The sequence below is a fragment of the Fragaria vesca genome, linkage group LG2 (assembly GCF_000184155.1).
Source record: "Fragaria vesca subsp. vesca linkage group LG2, FraVesHawaii_1.0, whole genome shotgun sequence".
Taxonomy (NCBI): Eukaryota; Viridiplantae; Streptophyta; class Magnoliopsida; order Rosales; family Rosaceae; genus Fragaria; species Fragaria vesca.
Window position 1 is genome coordinate 16419576 of NC_020492.1, and position 17383 is coordinate 16436958.

A 17383-nucleotide genomic window follows, 5' to 3' on the forward strand; every position below is an offset into this window, starting at 1 on the left:
GNNGNGNNGAGAGAGAGAGAGAGAGTTCCTTTTCAGATGAGTGTGTGTGGGTGGTGGAGAGAGAGTCTAGGTGTGAATTAGGTTATGATGGCAGATACGTAACTAAGTTGAAAGCTGATACCTAAAATGGAAGGATATTTGGGCTGGGCTGGGCTGGATTGAACTTATGTGAGTAAAAATGTTTAGGTAGACCACCTATATGAGAGAAAATATCTCCAAATGGACTTCTATGTAATTGGCCTTTTTTTTCTATCAAAGTTCACTAACCACCTCCAAGCAAACGTCTGTTAATACATGTGCAACTCAAATGACTGGTTCAAGTGCACCATGGTGCACTGAATCTGCTCTGCAATTATAGCGAAAGTTGTAAATTTCTTACAATAATAGTTGAAGCTTGGGCATCAAGCATATGGTCGCAAACTCTTTGAAAATCAAATTTTGAATGATTTTATTAATATCACTTCAGAAAAAATAAGTTTTAGAATGCCACAATTTTATCTAGACAACTAGACCAAATACTCAAATAGACGGGGCGTTCTTACTTACAATTTATATTGATATGCCTTTAATATATACAAAAGAAACAAATTAATATATTGGTAAAAAATCAACCATACGCTTTACAATACTATAGAACTTAACAAGAATAAAGGGTAGAGACAAAGAGATCTAGTAAGAGAATAGAGAATTATCATCTTATTCATTGATAGGAGTCTTTTATATAAGTTTAGTTTTGTCGAAAGATTTGGGGAGATCCTACCATTGGATTTCCTTTATTTCTGTTTTAGAATGTTAGACATGAAATGAAGTTATGGGTGGAGTTTGGCATTAATCCGATAAGCTTAACCCTAGTTAGGTAGTGGGTTCGGCAGAAGGTTGCCGGTTGTTATATTGAAGCAATTATTTTATGAAATTGTAGTGTGGTTTTAAATATTCTTATAATGTCAGGATACTTGGAGACCTCACACGAGTGGTGTTTCGGATATCGTCGGGCTTATGCCTAAATTTGTGAGTTGACATTTTGTTTTTAAGCATGCATGGTTTCTTTTGAAAATTATTGTTCTATTTTCTGAGCTTATAGTATAATTTCGGTTTATGATATGGTCTTGAAATTTATTTGAGTTTGATGCATCGATTAAGAGTTGGTCATGATTTATGGATTTGAGCTCGGGTTATTAATTTGGTATTTGAGTTTTGATATTCTTTATGATCTCCGGATTTAATTATTATTGTTTTATTTGTTGACTTTGAGATTTATAAAAGATTACCGAAAATGGGATTTTCGGTAGTTCTCCATCATAATTTTCTCGTTTATTTGTGGCATAATGATCTTGACATTGAGAATATTTTAACGAGTATTTCGGGTGAAAATATTATTTAGATGTTTACAATCTATACTTGATAATGAAATCTCGCTTATAATTATAAATTTGAGAATATTTTGATGTGTGAGACACGTCATTGAGTTTTACTTTATTTTTTTATGATAATTTCCATGTACGGTTGGGAACCGTACTCGTAACTGCAATTGCACAAACTTGGGGAAGCTTTATGGATTTAGATGTTTTCGTATGATTTTAGTCACCTTATTAGGGTCACTCTTATGCATTACTAGCTAGCCTTTATTAACAGTCCTCACCATAGGCAAGGTTCTGAAAAACCGTCTGGGCGAGCGGCCACCTAGGCGCTCGCCGGTGGTAGCCCATTCCGATTTCAAGGTAGTCGTCCATGTTAGTCGGCTGGCAGAAAATCGGGCGGTTAGGCGGCCTAGGCGGGATCTATGCGGCCTGGGCGGGATCTAGGCGGCCTGGGCGGGCTCTAGGCGGCTAGGCGACTAGCATCTGTTATGTATTTCAGTTCGTCAAATCTCAAAGCTAGACGCAGATCTATCTCAACTTCAAACTCACTAATTGAAGAAACTCGACCTTAGACTCTCTGTCTCTTGACTCTCGCTCTCCTTGACTTTGATTCGCCCATGTTCATGGAATTTGACTAAATCTGTGTGATTTTTCTGGGTTTTTTAGAGAGAGAAAGGGGAGTGAGAGAAACAGAAGATGAGAACAGTTTGATGAGATGATAAGAGAGAATAGAGATGCAGTATTTTTATCGAGATAGCAGTTTTTTTGTTGACCACCAATAATACTGGCTTAAAAGGTGAGAGCACGTGAACCAAGTGGTTTGGTCAAAGTCAGACCACTAATCCACTGTATAGCTCATTATTATCCATTTTTCTAAGGAAAAGGTCTAGGATATAGTTCATTAGGTGATTAAAATTTATTTAACATTATATTAAATGATTATTTAAGAGAGTAATTGCTTGTTATAATAATTATAGGCTTTATTTATGTAATTATCTATTATTAAAAAATAAAATAAATACAAAAATATAAATTCGATTAATCCCCGATTAATCTTTTGGGCGCTGTGCACCCGACTAGCGCCCAGCGTTTTTTCAGAACCTTGACCATAGGTGAGTCGAGCGCTTAGCGTGGGACGCTATTAAAGTCTGAGAGGCACCGATCGGTTATTATTCATTGCTAGCTAGTCTTTATTAGCGGTCATCATCATAGGTGAGTCGAGCGCTTAGCGTGTGACGCTACTAGAGCCTGGGAGACTCCTCTTACATGGTGATAGGCTCCTCTTACATGGTGATATCTCTTCCCCTTGTTTTATTTTCTTATTTATGTATTTGATTAACCAGCGGGGCTGGTTTGTCTATTTTTACGTGATTCTAGATGTTAAGCTAAATGTTATATTAAAGTTGCATGCATAGAGGATTTTTTAAAAGTTTAAAATGTGGGAAAGTATGTAAGTTACATTTTTGTTAAATTATTCAATTTATTTTTGTCAACTCACTCTAACGTATTTCAATTACTTTCCTCTGAGACCTTCGGTTTCAAATACCCAGATTGCATGTTAGCTTAGAAGAGTTCGGGCGTACACGGAGTTGAGGCATAGTCAATGTCACACCTTTCGTTGGCTCTCTTATCTATGTTTTCCTTCCTTTTTAGAATTGTTTTGATGACCTTTGAGATTGTTGTAAATTAGCTAAGGCATGTTGTGTTCTAGGTGTTGATGTATAGCTGGGAGCAGGGAGGCTCCAGGTGTTGTGGATAGTTTGTTTTGGTTAATTATAGAAGTGTACGTTTGGATTTGACAGGTGTTGTGGATAGTTTGTTTTGGTTATAGAAGTGTACGTTTGGATTTAACAAGTAGGGTTGTCTATTTTCAAGAGAGGTTATGCCGAAATTTTTGGTAAAATCTCTTTTGAGGTGAACCCCGCAGAGTTTACTTCGGATTTCAAGGTGAAATTTGGGATGGGTCCTGACAACCGATATCTCTCATGGTTATAATATTGTTTTCCCGTTAAATGAAATTATTGATATTTCTCTCAAAAAAAAAAAAAACAAACAAACTTACACAATCATACTTGTAAATGATGCTAGACTTACTCAGGATCTTTGTTTTAGCCCAAGACTGCTCTTCAATCTCACAACTCATAAAGGCCACAACCCAACACCAAACCCCAGCCCAGAAAATGATTTCCCCACACGTGCCCTCCACGTGCCAACCTCCCTAACTATATTTTGCCAACCGAATCAATAAACCCACCACTATACTTCGCCAACCATGGTGTCATTCCGCTTCCCCTTCTCGTTTTCTCAGCCCCCAAAACCCACTCCCACTCCCCCTTCCTCCGCCACGCCACGTCCCTTCTCCGCTGCCGCCGCCTTAACTATCGCCGCAGGTGCGGCCGCATTCGCCGGAGTCGCTGCCGTCACGCACGCTAGCTCCTCTGCGGACCCGACGCGCCCATTTCTCCACAACGCGCTCAACTTGCTCTTGGCCAATCGTTCGCTGCCGCCTTGGGGTTCGCTGTCCCTGAACGACACTCCGGCCTCCGTCGTTGATTCCAAGAGCGGCGTGTCGTTTCCGTCTGTCCTGGCCGGGACTCGGCGGCTTCTGGGTATTGGGTTGAGGAGAAAACGCATACTGGGGTTGAAGAACATCGATGTTTATGCATATGGTATCACATTTCTCTCTTTTTCTCTTTTATATTTCGTTTCTTTTTGTTGTTGATTTTTTCAGAGGTGTATTACATTATCAGGTCAATGTCAAAAGCAGTCGCATTTTGCTAGCCTTTGAGTTCTGTATATGAAATGTATGTAATTCTTTCAGCTTGTGCTAACTTTATGCATGATTGGAAAATTTCGGTAGGAATCTGTAGTAGCTTTGGATTGTTAAGTAGTGTAATCGGTTAGTGGCTTTGTTTTTTTATATCGATCGAAAGATTGTTAGAGACAATGTTGATGAATTGGTGTCATTTCGTGGTAATAGATTGATGCGTGCTGTCTGTAAAATCGGATGATCATAATAATTTTGTACTCTTAAGGAAGTTTTGATCAACACATGTCGCATTGGCTCCGGGAGAGAAGAATGCCAATTATCTAGTACTGTTATTTAAAATGAAGTGGCATGGAAAGTACCACAGTAGTCAGGCTAGACACTTTTCTGTTCTTTGTTTCACATGATTTGTTATCTTGCATGCACGATGATATTGTCTAACTTACTTCTGCTATGCTTGAAAAGGCTATTTGGCATAAATGTTTTCTCTTATGTCTATGTTGTTGCAGATGCTATACTTTTTGATGGATTTTACAATGTTGTTGTGCTGATGTGCAGGTATTTATGCTGATGATAAAGACGTAAAGAAATTGCTAAGCGAAAAATATGGAAAATTGTCCCTTTCTGAACTCCAGGAAAACAAGGAGTATAATGATGTGCTGCTGGAAACTGATATAGGGGTGACTGTTAGACTTCAAATAGTTTATGGTAAATTGAGCATTGGTTCTGTACGTAGTGCTTTTGAGGAGTCTGTAGGAACCAGACTTCAGAAGTTTGGGGGATCAGATAATCAAGAATTGCTACAGAGGTATTACCATTATCTTTGGCCATTATCTTACCTTATAGTTAAAATGAACCGAAATATGATCATTACATTTCAAAATAATCTCTTTTCCAAATACATAGTAGACTAGAAACGAACAACAGTTCTGCCAAAGGGCATAAAAACCCTTTAAACAATAGTATTGAATAAGTGAGTCAGAGCATGTCCAGAGGATATTCTACCTTCGGCGTGCAGTAATATTTCTCATATTTGCTAGATTTTCTTTTCTTGTTCTCTGTTTAGAAGCATTATCTTATGACATTCACATCTTATAGTATATTTTTGGTATATTTATATCAAGCTAACAGTTAATTTTATTGTAGGTTCACTTCTCAATTCAAAGATGAAATTAAAATACCACGAGGATCTATAATAGACCTGTCAAGGGAACCGGGCTATGTACTTCGAACAACCAGTAAGATCTCCCTTTTCATTCATGTATCATTTTCTTCACAATAAATTACAACACATGATAATTTTACAATCCCATTCTCTATTTTGATTTGCTGCAAAGTGTTTGTTTTGAGTGGGTCACATGTACTGGACTAACTTAGGATACCTTTGGCAGGCTTTTTACTTTTTTTACTTAACAGGTTTAGATTACTAATAATCTCAAGGTGTGAAATTTTTGCAGTTGATGGAAATGATGTAGGAAGTATCCAGAGCAAAGTCCTGTGTAAATCGATTCTGGATTTGTATATAGGTGAGGAGCCATTTGATAAACAAGCCAAAGAAGATGTGAAGCTCAATTTGGCCTCTGTCCTTCAGGAGTAGATGGGAGTGTCATTTAGAAGAGTCGCCATGTTTTTGTACCTTTTCTCCACTTCATGTTTAATCATACATCCATACTTTTTGTGGTCCCAGTCATACATTCTACTCGATAAACCTTTTTTTTTCTTTTTTTTTTTGGTCGAATACTCGATAAGCCTTGGAATATCAGATTTCAATCTTAATAATTCATCTCCAACTATGATGTATCAATCTCAGAATGACACCGACTCTGTGACTTGGCCTCTTGGTTGAAACCTAAAGGCTAAAGGCAAAGAGAATAGAGATTTACGTCAGGGTCAAGTTCACTAGTTCTTAACCAAGTTCAATAGAAATCGATATTTTTCTTAGAATGCAGGTCTATTCAAACATGCTGGACGGAATTACAAGAACTGGTAACATAGACAATTCAAGAAGCCAATGAATCGTAGTAACGTCGACCTCCAGCATCATCTTTTTGGCTAAATTCTTAAGTGATAGGTTTCTTTAAAGCTTGTTTGCTTTTCTTGCTGACTTCAATCGCCTTGGTCCCCCGCTCCGTCCAAAAACATAAGAGAAAATTGCTGATTCATATTTACAGAAAAAGAATACATTGATTCATAGTCAAAACCTTTATCATATTATCATATATATACACATCACGATCGAAGTAGACCAATCAAATCTTAAATTAGACCCCCTTCATGAACCACCCAGAAGTTTTGATCAGCCTCCACTAGTTCATAAATTGACAAAATGTAAGCCTAAGAAGCCTGACCCCCTTTTCATTTGGTCGTCCACTTCGTACTCACTTCTGCACTAGCTACCAATTTACTTACCAAAACCCTAGTTGTCAAGTCGTCAGCAAACTAGGGTTAGTGAGTTGACCTTGTGGTACTGCTAAGGAGGATTTAGGGTTTCCCCCAAAAGATATCTGAGTCTGACCTTGTGAGACTCTTCCTTGTTGAAGAAAACTATTGACTGTTGAGGTTGTAACCGGAACATGGGAAATCAAAGATCTTCCAGAGTTGTTAGGAGATTGGATGGAAGTGTTGCATTGTACTGGAGGTTGTGAGAAGACATGAGTGCTCTTTGATGCTTTGCTCCTAGCTGCCATAGCAGGTTGCTGCTGCAGAAGCTGAAACTGGTAGAGGCGCTGTTGATGAGAATTTGAGGTTGTGAAGTTGAGATTTGTTGCTGAATTATCAAAAACAAGGGTCTGAGCAACAGTTGGGGAAGAACTCCCTGTAACAGCTTTTGATCCATCATGATCAGAATTATCAGAAACGCTTCCAGTCTTCCTTTCGGATACTTGGTGATTCTTCTGGTGTGTACCTTGAGTTATTGGAAGGTTTTGATACATTGCTGGATTTTGTGGCATGGATGAAAAGTTCAGGAGTGTACCTGTACCCTTATTTCCACTCATGGAGCCAAATGACATGCCAAAGACACCCTTTAAGTCCTGTTGTTGTGATTGCTCAATGTGATTTCCACTGCCACCACCACTCGATGTTACATAGGGCATCATGGTAAAGTTCATGGGTTGAAGTGGCACTGCAAAATTCTGCCTGTAACCATAAACACTATGTTGTGCCCGAGAAGAAGTTGCAGGATGTCCCCCAATGATGTCATTCTCAACCTTGCGAGGCTGAAGAGATTGTGCCACATACTTCTTTTGTGACTGCTGTGATTGCATACTGATAAATTGTGTTTTCTGCAGTTGCCGAGACTCTGGTTGCCTGTGAGATTTTGATGAATCGGTTGACATGCCTGTGTTCTTGTGATGGCTTGATTGGACTTGATGCTGAAACTGTGAGTGAGGCTGTTGCTGATGAAGCTGAGAAGGGTGGAATATTTGATTTGAATAGAAAGGGCCATTATATAAAGGCACTGCCTGAGAGTTTCCTCCTTGAAATGCAAGTGTTGTTCCTGAAGGAGTTGTCATGGGGAATGAGTACCCATTGATTGCCAAGTATGGACCTTCCTGGAATGTCACATTTGGGCTACTAACGGTTGCTGCAGCTACAGTTGACAATGCTGAATGACTAAAATGTGATGCATTGTTTGTCAGCTCTGTATATTTCGAAGGACCAGATGGATTACTGGTTGCTGCAACTGATGCTTGATTTTGTCCCACAGAGAATTTGAAAGTAGAACCATGCTACATTAGAATACAGTAAAGCAATTTTAATACCATTTTCGGTGGAAGTTGCAAACTGAACTAGAGATACATTGCACTCAATCAAAGAAACTGTAATGCAGATGACAATGCCTACCATGAGATTACCCCCAGAGGCTGGCTGTGAGGGATATTGCTGAGCCACAAGCTTCTTTGTCCTTGATGCTTCAATGAATGTAGGCTCCGAACTTTCACCTTTTGATTCTTTTGCACTATGACCTGAGACGCTTCCTAGAATTTCAGTTCCGATAACTATGTCTGGCTTGGTGTCACATATAGGAGCAGAACCAGCTGCGCGTGGCCAGAGATTGTTCGTTCTTGTAGCCTTCTGATGCAAGTAAATGTTGCGAGCAATGTAATGGTGGGTTGCGCATCTCTTAGCACATGGTTGAGACAGAGGGGAACTCCCGGGCTACATTTTAAATAACAGCAAAATCAACACATTTTTCCAAAGAAAATTAGATCTCTTCGGCATAGCTAGAAAGCTGAAGTCTCAAACCTGTAATGTGGTGGCTGAAAGACCGCTTCGCCAGTCAGTCCTCTCCAGTTTAGGAATGATAGCCTTAGGTTGCTGTTGTAATTCAGTGTCACTGTCTTGGTTAATATTCTCATTGAGCTTATCATTGATTACCTCTATCTTCTTGTCTTGCAGTGTTTCAAGCACAGCTTCCGCCACATTATCAGATGCCGAATCCTCCATAGGAGGAGGAGCCTGTTAAAAGAGAGGCATTTAACTTCCAGCGAATCGGAGAGCATTATTTTACACCAATGGATAAATGGAAATGTAATTTGGAAATAATAACATGAATTTTTACCATGAGATCAAATTCAAACTTGTCCTCCATCTTGCTCTCAAGCTGCGGTACCTCTCCGCAAACTGATTCTTCCACAAATGGCTTTGCTTCCTCCTTCTGCAACTCTATTGACCCTGATGCACCTTCCGACTTTGGCTCCCAATTCGGCAAAGAAGCTTCCTTTTTTGGCTGCTGCTTACTTTCTACTTCTACTGCTTCTGCTATAGAATTGTTCTCCTTGGAGACTTCATGCCAAACAGAAAACGATCATTAGATTCATATCTTAAACCAGAATTTGCCCCATAAAATTGGTATAACTATTACACTCACCATTTTTGAGCTCTGGATCAGAGGCATGGCTACTTTCCGAGATTGAAGTCTTGGAATCGTTTCTAATGCTATATCTATGTTTATCTTCCTGCTTTGACGTAGAGCTTTTAACACTATCATCATCCTTAGAACTCTGAGATTGCTTCAGTAACCCAAAAAGAACCTCGGCGATCTCATTCTCAATGTCCTCCTCTACAGGACCAGGAGACAATTTCGGCGACTTTGGTGGCCGATTCTTGTTTCCAATCTGCTTCTGTCATCAAAGTAACAAACCTCAAAATCATCCCAAGCTTTCTATAACTTCTTAACAGAAGAAACATATATATAAACATGAACTAACCATCTTCTTCCTCGCTTCTACGTTCTGTTTCTGCAGATTCTGATCCTTTCCAACCCCATCATTCCCTGAAGAACTATTTTCATGTGACCGTTTTGCTGAAGCTGCAGAAATTACCAACTTACATATAAATCTTTCCTTTATAAAATAAACAAAAACAGAGGAAAACAGAGAGCTTCTACATTTGGATTCGGGCGTTACCTGAACGAGCCTTCCTCGGAACTTGAACACCGATCACCTTTAACGGCTGACCTTGCTTTGATTCTCTCACCACCGTATGGTTTCTCCGGCGAGCCGACGATGACATCTGAGAAAGCACCATATTGTCGTCTTCCACCTCCACCTTGCAATCTTCTTCCTCATCCACGCTCTCTTCACCTCTCCTCCGCTTGTTACTCATTCTCTCACGGCGGCCGGAAAGTCCATCAGTTGCAGCAGCTGCCATGCTTGACCTTCTCGCCTCTCTCCCGAATCTCTCCATCACCTTCATATGCTCTGTTCTACCTCTGTTTTTAATAGTTTTATAGTCATCAGAATACCATTTCATGCATAGAGAAGCGTATTAAATCATTCTTTTTCTGGTTTTATACCTGGATTCGATTTCAATGGGTTTAAAATTCGAATAGTTAAGTCGTTAATGCATTACTTTATGCATTTAGGACAAGAATTGGGGGGTGATCACTGATCATGGAGGCAATATTATAATCATGGAAGAAGATGCAGATCAATGCAGACAATAGATTATTGTAAGATAGAAAGGAAGATTTATATATAATAGAGTACAATCAATATCATCATCTATACAAGTATTCTATAATGGCTGCACACGTTAGTTTTGTGTTTGAGATTTTATAAACTAATTAAGTTGGAGAGAGTCTTGGTTCTTTAATTTTAAAAGTACTAAAAGCATGCTTCTTTTAGTGCTTTGGCTTTTCAATACTTCTAGTTGAGAGTATCAAACCCTAAGACGGGAATCCATCCACTCGCCCAATATATACGAGAAAAGTTCGTATGAAATTTTTTATTATTCTTCTTTAATTTGTCTTTAAGAAAAAGAATGAAACAAACAGGCTTTTCTAGCTTTGTTTATGTTTAAGAATAAACAACTGTTATAAAAAATTCAAATGATCATTATAATGAAGTAATCGTCAATCGTCGTCGTCTTTACTTGTGAGATCCAGGAATGCTAATGAAGGCAATCGCTCTTCCTCGAGTTATGTTTAGTAGAACAAATCGCTTCAATTGACAATTTTATAGTTTGATCAAATTCAAAAATGTTAGACAACATTGTTCTCTTACAATTTTATGTTTAATAACACGAATTACCTTCAGATAACAAAGATAACGATGTGAAATTCTGCATATTTTATTATATAGAAAAACAAAATTTCAAGCTTTGTCACTGGTTACGTGGATGTATTGTTTAATATAGTTGTTCTCATAAGGATGAGGCCTAGCTACCTAAAAAGTTATTATTCTATTTGACTTGAGCTTACTTTCACATATATTTTAAACAAATTCCAATATGCTTGCAGCTTGTACAACTAAAACTACATTATAAAAACTAGATTAATTGGTGCATAAACTATATATTATAGTTAGGGCCAAGACAAGCTCAGCCATCCCATGGTGGCACTTAATCAATTAAATAAAATTTCATGAACAATAATCAATTAGTTTTTTTTGTTTTTTGATACATCAATAATAAATTAGTTTGATCCAAGTGCAAGTTGTAACTTGTTTAGATCGACAAATAGACATTTGTTTTTGGGACGGAATTGTCAAGGTGGCAAGCACTTTGATGCTCCACAAGTCCACATATTCAAAGGAATTCCCAGGAAAAAAATATACTAAAATTAACTAATACTTGATATAATACATAATTATTTATTAATTAGGTAGATAACCATTTTCAGATTCCCAGTACAGTCGTGGAGGTCACCATGGTCAATGAAAATTATAATTTTAAAGTTCAAATGTTTAGAAATAGTGAGTTTTTAGAGGTTAAGAGGAGGAGTCGTATTATTTGTTTTTGTGAGCTGAGATCGAGAGCTCGGGACAGTTATTCAAAGTTCAAACTCAAATGTTTAGGTCTCTGACTTTAGGTTTCTTGCTTCAAAGAAACGTGCAATTCTAACCCTTTAATTTGTAAATTGCATTCTGGAAAGACAGCATACAAAGAAATGAAGCAGACAAAAAAAGTAGCTCATCATCTTCCTTTGCATACCTACATACGTCTTGTTCATCACGACTCATGAGCTGAAGGAACTAACTTGAACTTAAAAGGAAGCAAAGCAATGCCTCATTTTGATGGAAAAAGGTAGAGGTCCTATTGTATGGTGATTTAGATTCAACAATTCATAACAAAACGGGAAGAAAGTGTGGTTTTTTTAGGGTGCTGCCTAGAGTTCGACATCTTAAAAGCATAGGGGGGAGTCTTGTTTTAAATTTTGACTATAAATATGTTTCTTCTATCTCCTTGGTGTTCATAGAGACTAGCCCATTTCTCTCTTATATCTTTTGGAGATTTCTCAAGTTTGGTGATATGGCTTTCGGTCTTTCGAGCTCTATTAAACCTCTAAAGTAATGGTGACCTGGGTAGTGACCCATTTAGGCTCAACCGAGACTAATTTACACAAGTCACTACCTCCAATGCAGTCACAAAACAAAGGATTGTGGTTGTTTTCTGATGAAACTCTTGTGAAACCAGTTAACATGCACTACATTAAGAGATGCTAAATAACTAATGTAGTGCCCCACGAATAGTCTAATATCATGTTTAATATAAGTCATACTCTTGCAATAATATTATCATTAACTTTTTGGTTCTTTTGGAAGTTTCTAGGAAATTGTACGCAGCAAAGCAGTGTGGCATAGGGGTCACAAGGCCACGGAACGAAGGACCTTTTGATTTTGGTCCAAAGGCATCGTGTAGTGTAAGGTTAGTGGGTTGAAACTAGAAAGGGGGACAAAGGCCATGTCCGAATGACAAAGGAAAGATCCCAGATAAGCCATGTAGTAGATGCCTAATATTTTTTCAAATGAACAATGCAGGGTAAATTCAGATTGGATTGGAGAATATATCAGACTACATTTCAAATGCAATGCATTCACCTCAGAATCATAGAAATGTATCAGGTTCCATTTATCCTCAGGTAGGATATGACTCTTTAGGATTGGAAGATATTGATTATCCTCAAATTAAATTCAGTTTACCCCTTTAATCTTTGGTATCAAAATCAGTTTAGTCCTGCAACTTTTTTTAAAATTAGTTTCCCCCTTCAACTTTCATAAACACATCAGTTTGGTCTAATTTTTGAATTTCTCTCAAAATATGATGTCACCAAACTGACAAGGGGACCCATTTTTACCAAACTGAAAGGTAAAATAGTCAATTTGAGAATATATTATTAAAGAAAATTAAAAATATATATTTATTTGGCAAAAAAATGAGGACATTTTAGACATTTTGTTAAAAATGAGTCCCCTTGTCAATTTGATGACATCATATTTTAAAGAGAATTCAAAAATTGGGCAAAACTGATGTGTTTACGAAAGTTGAAGGGACGAACTGATTTTAAAAAAAGTTACAGGACTGAACTAATTTTCCCACCAAAGATTAGGGGGGTAAACTGAAATTTTTTCATTATCCTCAGGTCTTATCACTCGTATGAATATACAAATGGAATCATTCTAGAAGCAAAATCAGCACCAGTAGACACTGCAGAATTTTCAGATGGATTTATATACTTCGAACAACAAAATGGAGCTTGCAGCATGCTTTCTTTTGATGAAAATGTGCATCATTTGAAAAGAAGAAAAGGAAATGGACTCCATTAGTCTAATACTCACACATACAACAGAGATCAAATGACCCGGTGCACACTTCCAATTCAAAGCCTTAAAAATGAACATGGCTCATTTGCATTTTTTCACCTTGAAAACAAATTGTGTGATTCATTTAAAATGTCTTGTCATGAAGTGGGTATCAACTATCAACACAAAAGTGGGGAACTAAAAAAGTTCCAAAACTGAAGCTCAACATTTACATTGGTGCTCGAACATAAACAACCCTTAAACCTTCAGCAATTCCTGAAACACAATTGTGACAAATATATTTTAAATTTCAAGAAAAGCCCAAATGGAGGATAGTCATGGAGGTAATGCTGAAGGCAGGTAATGCAGACAGTAATAAAAGTAGAAGATAATCAAATGGAGGTAGTACCTTCTCCTTCTGTTTGGATATGGTATCAAGCTTCTTCACATACTCATCTGTCCATTTCTGTACAAACAAAGCAAATAGTCATTTTCAGCAACTTCTATAAATCCAACCTAAGTTATATGGTGCTCAAGGTAGATAATATTTATTTTACAGTTACCTCTGAAATGAATATCCACTCAAAAAAAAAAAAGTAGGTGCCTCAAATATCGGAAGAAATTTCCAAGAAACTAATCAGTAGTTGGCTTCATTAACCCCAGACAATACACAATATCTAGACTCTAGTTATGATTGCGTAGATAATCAAACTATACAAAAGCTTCAAGTTACCTGCAAATCACTTGAAAAGTCCTTGAGAGTATCCTCAGAGAGCTTTTTTTCCTAAATAACAAAAATTGATGTCAACAAGGTGTACGCAATGGGCCAGGGAAAAAAGAAAAAAAAAAGCTAGAGGGACAGGACAAGAGCAGTATGAGAGTGAGAATGAGGTTGGAAGGGATGGGTTTAAAGTTCAAACCTTCTGAAGTTTTTCATAAGCTTTTAAAGCATCCCTTCTTATGTTCCTCAATGCTACCTATAACAATAGAAAAATAGGCATTTCAGAAAAATAAGATCAATACTTTATGGTATGAGCGTATACATACCCAATGGTTGATAAAGAAAGAATTTTCAAAATGCATTAGGTGTTCTGAGAGTTTATTTTAATATGTTCCAGTGATGAAACCTCACCAGGAACAACTGAAGGATGGAAAAGATAGATGGGGGATTAGCATATCAATTGAGCGGATCTGGCTAAGCAGATTTACTGTGTAGCTAAAGTCCTAAAATATTAAATAATATAAACCCACAACAAAGGGATTGATTTTTCTCTCAAGTATCAGCCAAAAATGGGACTGTACCTTCCCTTCTTCTGCTTGTTTTGACACAACTTTTGTCAATTCCTGCATTGAAAAAAGAAAGAGTCTGCATATTAGAGAATGTTTGATTATTATGTATCATGACAAAACATAATATTTTGGTATCTTCAATGTATCAGAAATTTGCAGCATCGAGCATATTGATTATAACACTTGTCATTGTACTACCAAGAACCAATCGATGATATTCAATTTGAGAATCACATAATTTGTATCAAGGATATAACCAGCTTTTAATGAACAAGCACATTAAAGGAAGATCATAGATGAGAAAATACCTTCCGCCTATCTGATGTAAGTTGAGGCAGGGTCAACCGTATCACTTCTCCATCATTATTTGGAGTCATACCAAGATCAGAGGCAACTATGGCCTTCTCAATAGACTTTAAACTGGGAAGAAAAAAAAAAAAAGGAAAGGATGTCGATCAGAAACAAAGACTGCTAAGAGAAAAAATCCAGTTAGCGACAAATACACTCCTGCAATAGAAGACACCACCTCCTGACATCCCAGAACAACAAGGTCACTGGAAACATCTAGTGTTTAATTGTTCTAAAATGCACTTACAGCAACAGTGAGAAAATTATAAAATCGCCCTTATCAGTGATATATTTTGCCGAATAGGTAGCTAGCTAGTGGTATGTGTGCCCTCCCTCCTTTCAAGTTGGAAGATCAGGTAAATAAGTAGTGACTAGCATAGCAGACATGTATTATATGAGTGTGAAAGCAGCATACTGCAGAGGTCTTGTGCTTTCCCTACTAGGTTAATGCCCTTAGCATATGAAATACCTGGATTTGTCATATGGTGAAATCAATAGCGAAGTTCCATCTGGAGAACTGATTTGAGCAAGGCTCTTCAAGCCGACTGGGCTTCCATAATAGTCAACCTAGAAAAGTATCTCTTTTAAGAGAAAAGAAAAGGTCGCAATTGAATGAATTATGACAGGGGATGGACAAACACCTAAAATATTTCTTACCTCAATCTTGTCCAGCATGGCTGGGCTAGCCCTCCCTGTCCTAATAGAATTGAAATTAGATCGTACTGTTTCAATAGTCTTTTCCATCCTGCCTTTCTGAAATATAACATTCATTATTCAATAGAAATGTGCTCTCCCCAACTCCATCAGAAAAACTCAAAGAGCCTTAAATACATTTTTAGTTTTTTACCCAAACAAAAACACTACATGTAATTATCCAATACTTACAGCATCTTTTTCAATCACAGACTTCTCCGCTTCTATTTCTTCGATAGTAGCAGCCCTTACAGTTCCAGCTCTGGATATTTCATCAAATAAATAAATATCAGGAAGCGATACAGCCTACACACAACCACTAACTGAGTGAAATTACATTAACCATAGTGGTCACTCTACACACCCCAGATCCCCATTGAATTTCAAAAATTGCAAGGTCAACATCCATAAGTATGAAGCTTCAGACAATAAAATCATCTCGAGTACATCATTTTTACATGCTAACCAACATATGCATTTAAAAAGTATAACCCTTTTTCGAGCCCATAACAGCATCCAAAACAAGTCAACATCAGAGATTGTAACAATTCTATGTTAAGTAAACTTGCCTCTTTTGCAACAATTGCTTCTTCACAACAATGGGATTGCCAGAAAACTTGGCAGCGCCACCAGGAGGTGTCACATAACTAGCAGCTGAGCTCCATGAGCACACATTAACCGTGCTAGGCTGGCATTTCTTCCATACCAGTCCAGCCCCATAAGAATCTGTACAAAATGTCAAGGTAGAAACAAGAACACCCATCAATCCTAAACAGAGCCACAAACTCAACCCACTAAGCCTAAGTAATTACAACACTGAAACTCCAAAAGGGTCCCTTAGAGATTGAACAAACAGCATAAAAATCATTACTTTAAGTATAGGAACGAACTAATTCTGCAAAATGCGTAATGGGTTGTGTACCTCGAATGGAGAGCAGGGCTTTGGGAGGGTTTTGCTTGGGTTGGAGGATAGAGCGTACAGGATTTGCAGGAGAGAGATGGGTCGCCATGAAAAGACGAAGACTTGTGCTATTCTGGGTGAAAAGCTTTAAGTAGCGAGTGACTCTGTTAGAAGAAGAAGAAGAAGAAGAAGAAGAAGGCAGGGTAGGATATGGTCTCAGTGGGTCAAGGAAGACGAAGAAAGAGTGCGCAGCAGAGTGGATAAGAAGTTCTCATTGGGTTAGGTTGCGTTGGTTTGTTTGTTCCTTTTGAATGGGCCGAGTCCAAACACCGAATACGGTCTGGAACTCCCAAAACGGATTCTTTTCGGTCATGATTTTTCATGCATACTTCTACATCTACTTCTGGTTTATTTTCTCTCAGTCTCTTCATTACGTACCGTGTAGATACACAACACCACCATGTGGATTGTTAAGATTTATTCTAAACGTAACGTGTTCACTTGTCCATTTTCTTTTCTGTTGAATTTGCTTGTTTGGTCATGATTTCCATATACACTTACCCTTGAGAGAGTCTAAATATAGTCAAAAATTTACTTCGATTTTATTTTATGGAATTGGATCTACTTAATTGTTAACGTATCATCTTATTTGGAAAGAGTACGGCTATTGAGACCTCCAAATTTGCTCATTAGATCTCACTCTATTATGAATTATTAAATGACATATACATCCTCATATATAATGACTATTAAGGACAATAATTATACAAAAAGAAATATTATATTTATTCTCTTTAGACTTTCCAATTCAATAATAATTGATTCCATTCTTTATGATTTTCCTTATATATATTTGTTTTCCAATTTCTTTTTATTAAAGCATATATATATAGTTTATAAGAGCTAAAAATATAATCAATATCGATCATGTAACATAAAATTTTGTATTATCATAGATATTAAACGCATATACTTGCAAGGTGCATAAATATTTTTGCAA

The 17383-nt window shown here is 37.4% G+C and overlaps 3 protein-coding genes across 3 annotated transcripts; 1 reads left to right on the forward strand and 2 right to left on the reverse strand.

Moving 5' to 3' along the window:
* The first annotated feature begins 3630 nt into the window (after positions 1–3630).
* On the forward strand, positions 3631–5722 carry LOC101312605. Its single transcript, XM_004292542.1, has 4 exons — positions 3631–4027; positions 4684–4933; positions 5272–5363; positions 5583–5722. Exons 1-4 carry the CDS (start codon positions 3631–3633, stop codon positions 5720–5722), a joined length of 879 nt encoding a protein of 292 aa, XP_004292590.1.
* Positions 5723–6266: 544 nt separating this feature from the next.
* Positions 6267–9825, reverse strand: LOC101313083 (protein TIME FOR COFFEE-like). The gene is made up of 7 exons (XM_004290599.1): positions 9537–9825; positions 9339–9439; positions 8999–9251; positions 8690–8913; positions 8374–8586; positions 7972–8286; positions 6267–7856 (listed from the first exon to the last, which is right to left on the reverse strand). Exons 1-7 carry the CDS (start codon positions 9823–9825, stop codon positions 6549–6551), a joined length of 2703 nt encoding a protein of 900 aa, XP_004290647.1. The 3' UTR covers positions 6267–6548.
* Positions 9826–13144: 3319 nt separating this feature from the next.
* LOC101313374 (ribosome-recycling factor, chloroplastic-like) lies at positions 13145–16630 on the reverse strand. The gene is made up of 11 exons (XM_004290600.1): positions 16405–16630; positions 16052–16208; positions 15675–15744; positions 15447–15542; positions 15259–15356; positions 14750–14861; positions 14454–14495; positions 14072–14128; positions 13885–13935; positions 13561–13617; positions 13145–13427 (listed from the first exon to the last, which is right to left on the reverse strand). The coding sequence occupies exons 1-11, from the start codon at positions 16490–16492 to the stop codon at positions 13410–13412; spliced, it is 846 nt and encodes a 281-aa protein (XP_004290648.1). The 5' UTR covers positions 16493–16630; the 3' UTR covers positions 13145–13409.
* Positions 16631–17383: the final 753 nt, after the last annotated feature.